Here is a 4,388-nt window from a genome sequence, read left to right as displayed (position 1 = left end):
GGTTTGGTGGATATTGGCGTGCCTTTGGCATTTGTCGCAGCTTTTGACTATTTGTATGGAATCCCGGATAACCGTGGGCCAGAAGTAGCCCGCCCTGATGACTTTTTTGGCTAATGTTTTGCCTCCGACGTGGTGGCCACAGCAACCTTCGTGGATTTCGCGGAGTATGTACTCCGTGTTCTCAGGTTCGATGCATTTGAGCAGGGGTTACGAGAATCTACGTTTGTATAGCTGTCCCGCGACAACGGTATAGTTGGCGGCTTCCCTTTTTATTCGTTTTCCCTCTTTGGGATCCGGCGGCAGTGTTTCGTCGAGGAGGTATTGTAGGATAGGGTAGGTCCAAGATCCCTGGTTCGAGGATGTCAGATGAGCGTTGGTTGTCGTTGACACGGAGGGTGACTTAACGACTTCCTTGATTAGCGATTTGTTACTGTGTCCTGGTTTGGTACTGGCTAGTTTGGAAAGTAGGTCTGCCCTGGCGTTTCGTTCCCTAGGAACGTGCTGTATGGTAACGTGCTCAAATCCTTCTTTTAGTTTGTTTACCTTGGCAAGGTATTGTTGGAGTCGGGGATCTCGTGTCTGGTAGTCTCCGTTAATTTGGGAGCTGACTACCTGTGAATCGGTATTTACCTCTAGAACCTTTGCTCTGACTTCCCGGGCTAGGGCTAGGCCTGCCAAGAGGGCCTCGTATTCTGCCTGATTGTTTAAGAATGGGAATTCGTATCGTACTGACTGTTCGATCATGACTCCGTTTTGGCTTTCGAGAATGACTCCGGCGCCTTCGAAAGTGATGTTCGAGGAGCCGTCAACGTGTAGTTTCCATGATTCGGGGGTGGAGTCTCCTGGTGTCATTTCGGCGATAAAGTCGGCCATGGCTTGTGCTTTGATCGCGTATCAGGGTTCGAACTTGATATCGAACTGGGATAGTTCAATGGACCATGCTAGTATTCTGCCCGCTAGGTCGGGTTTTTGTAGTACCTGCTTGACCGCTTGGTCGGTTCGGACCGTCACAGAATGAGCCTGGAAGTATTGTCGTAGGCGCCGGGAGGCTGTAAGGAGTGCGAAAGCTAGCTTTTCTAAGCGTGAGTAGCGAGCTTCCGCATCCTGTAAGACTCTGCTTATGAAGTATACGGGTTTTTGTTCTTTTTTCTCGTTTTCACGGATGAGTGCTGCTGCGAGTGCCTCCTCCGTTATGGAGAGGTACAGGTAGAGTGTTTCTCCTGTCTGGGGTTTGGCGAGGATTGGTGGTTCCGCTAAGACTCTCTTGAAATGTTGGAACGCTTCTTCGCATTTCGTCTCCCACATGAAAGGGGCCCCTTTTTTCATTAGTTTGAAGAAAGGGATCGCTTTTTGAGCCGATACCCCGAGAAAGCGTGATAACGCCGTCAATCGGCCGGTGAGCTTTTGGATGTCTTTAAGGGTTTTTGGGCTTGTCATTTTGAGGACGGCGCGACATTTCTCTGGGTTTGCTTCAACTCCGCGTTGCGTGATCATAAAGCCGAGGAACTTCCCTGCCTCCATCCCGAAGGCACATTTTGCCGGGTTGAGTCGCATTTGGTGCTTTCGTAGGGTGTTCATTATGACCTTGAGGTCGTTGGTGAGTTGCTCGCCGGATTCAGTCTTGACGAGCATGTCGTCTATGTAGACTTCTAGTTTGCTTCCGGATAGGTTTTGAAATATCTTGTTGACAAGTCTTTGATAGGTGGCTCCAGCGTTTTTTAGGCCGAAGGGCATCACTGTGTAGCAGTATGTCCCGTCCGGGGTGATGGACGCTGTTTTTTCTTCGTCTGGTCGGTGCATCGGGATCTGGTTGTAGCCGGAATATGCGTCCATGAAGCTGAGGTATCGGTGGCCGGATGCGGCATCTACTAATCCGTCGATGTTTGTTAAGGGAAAGGCGTCCTTCGGGCAGGCTTTGTTGAGGTCCGTGTAGTTGACGCACATTCGCCATTTCCCGTTAGATTTTTTCACTAGTACGACATTGGCTAGCCATGTCGTGTAGGGGAGTTCCCTGATGAAGTTAGCTTCGAGTAGGGCTTTAACTTGCTTTTTGACCTCGGCGGCTCGGTCTGATGACATTTTTCATCTCCTTTGTGTCACTGGTTTAGCCTTGGGGTCCACGGCTAGCCGGTGGGACATAAGGTCGGGGTTTATTCCTGGCATGTCGGCTGGTGTAAATGCGAACAAGTCTCTATTTTGCTTCAGGAGTTGGGAGAGTTCTTCTTTAAGATCATATGGGAGGTTCCTATTAATGAAGGTGTATTCCTCCTTGGTTGGCCCTATTTGTAGCTTTTCCATGTCTCCTTCTGGCTCTGGCCTGGGTTGGTCGTCTTGGCGGGCATCCAGGTCGGCTAGGAATACCTCGGCCGCATCTCAGGATTTCTTTCTTAGAGCTAGGCTGGTTTTGTCGCATTCGGCTGCGACCTCCCGGTCCCCGTGGATGGTACCGACGGAGCCGTCGTCGGTTCTAAACTTCATGAGGAGGTATTTGGTAAAGATGACTGCGGAGAAGTCATTGATTATTTTTCTTCCGAGAATCACGTTGTAGGCTGTGGAGTCTTTTAGGACTACGAATTCCGATAGGATTGTCTTCTTCTGGTTGCTCGTTCCTATGGTGATGGGAAGGGTGACTGAGCCATCTGGTTTGAGAAAGTTGTCTCCGAGTCCCATGACACCGTTGCGGTGTGTTTGGAGGTTGTCGTTATGAAGCCCGAGTTTGTCGAAGGCTCCTCGAAAGAGGATGTTTGAGTCTACCCCGGTGTCCACCAGTATCCTTCGTACTAGTCCTGTTCCGATTCTGGCCGAGATGACGAAAGGGGCATCTTCGGCCGAGGTGCCGTGTTGGCAATCCTCTGGTAAGAAGGTTATCGTGTTGTCGGCCGCAGTGGTTGGAGTTTGGTTTCTGACAGCCATTACTTTGAGATCTTTTTTCATTGTTAGTTTTGATTTGCTCGATACGTCCTTGCCTGTGATGACGTTTACTATGATGGTCGGGTCTTCCTCTGGGCTTTCCCTGGGGGGTTGCTTTTGAGTTCTCGGGTTACGCCCTTCTCTTTTCGGCGACCTGTCTCTTTCCGTACGTCTTGGTTCTCTGATGATTTTGTCAAATTCTGGGAGTTTGCCGTCTCGTATGGCTTGCTCGAGGGCATCTTTAAGATCGAAACAATCTTGTGTTTTGTGACCGTAACCTCGGTGGTAGTCGCAATAGAGGGTTTTGCTGCCTCCCGTCCTTTCTTTGAGTTGTCGGGCTTTCGAAATGATGCCTCGATCTGCTATTTGGTGGTATATCTCGGTAATTGGTGCTGTTAGGGGCGTGTGATTGGCGAATTTGCCTATTCTTGGTGGTCGGCTTGTATTTGTCAGTCTGGGATGGTCCTTTTGATTCTCTCTGGGTGGTGGGTTATGGCGAGAAGCCGAGTTGCCGTGTTGGGTGTTACCGTGCTGCTGCTTGTTGGCGACGACGACCTGGCTGACTTCTTCGTCATTGATGTAATCTCTGGCGACGTTCTGGATCTCGTGCATGGTCCATACTGGTTTGGTGGTGAGGTGTTTGCGAAAATCTTCGTTCATGAGTCCGTTGGTTAGGCAAAGGCTTGCAACGGAATTCGTGAGTCCGTCGACCGTTAGGCATTCGTCGTTGAAGCGGTCGAGGTATTTCCTTGTGGATTTTTCTTGTTTTTGGGTGACCCCCAGCAAGCTGATGGGGTGTTTGGCTTTAGTGATTCTGGTTGTGAACTGGGCCATGAACTTTCGTGTTATATCGTGAAAACTGGCTACGAATCCGTTTGGGAGGGCGTTGAACCATTTGATTGCCAGCCCCGCAAGGGTTACCGGGAAGGCTCTGCATCGGACCGCGTCGGCCACTCCTTCTAGGTTCATTCTGGCCTCGAAGGCCGTTAGATGTTCCTGGGGATCCTTGGTTCCATCGTACTTCATGTCGGTAGGTTTGTCGAAACCTTTGGGGAGTTTCGCTCTTAAGATTCTTTCTGTGAAGGGTGTAGCTCCCATTATTATGTGGTCGTTTATTGTGCACTTGGTATTTCGGTATCTCCGATCTTCGTTCGAGTCGTGTTGACGACTTAGATCTCGGGAAGCGCTGCGGTTGTGCTTCTTGTTGTATCGCCGTTCTGGCGATTTCTCGTGCCCGTGGTCGCGTGAGGTACTGCGACCGTCTCTCCTATCGTGTCGCCGGGTTGGTGACCTGTCGTGGCGAGATCTAGATCTGGAAGTTGCCTGGCTTCTGTGTTCGTTGTTGTGTTTTTCTCTATTAGTCAATTTGCCTTCGAGTTCCTGGACCCGGAGGCAAAGATCCTGGATGATCTGTGCCGCTTTGTCCCTAGTTTTCTTAGGATGTCGTTGTTCTGTGACGATGTGATCGTTCGCGTGGT

General features: G+C 50.3%; 1 protein-coding gene across 1 annotated transcript; it reads right to left on the bottom strand.

Annotated features, from left to right (window-relative positions):
- Positions 1–2,373: 2,373 nt before the first annotated feature.
- On the bottom strand, positions 2,374–2,913 carry LOC148565653 (uncharacterized). The gene has a single exon (XM_088487204.1). The coding sequence runs from the start codon at positions 2,911–2,913 to the stop codon at positions 2,374–2,376; it is 540 nt and encodes a 179-aa protein (XP_088343330.1).
- Positions 2,914–4,388: the final 1,475 nt, after the last annotated feature.

Source organism: Arachis ipaensis, chromosome B5 (genome assembly GCF_059453495.1).
Source record: "Arachis ipaensis isolate K30076 ecotype BB chromosome B5, ASM5945349v1, whole genome shotgun sequence".
Classification (NCBI taxonomy): Eukaryota; Viridiplantae; Streptophyta; class Magnoliopsida; order Fabales; family Fabaceae; genus Arachis; species Arachis ipaensis.
The sequence above is the reverse complement of the archived record's forward strand: the minus strand, read 5'-3'. Positions and strand labels throughout refer to the sequence as shown.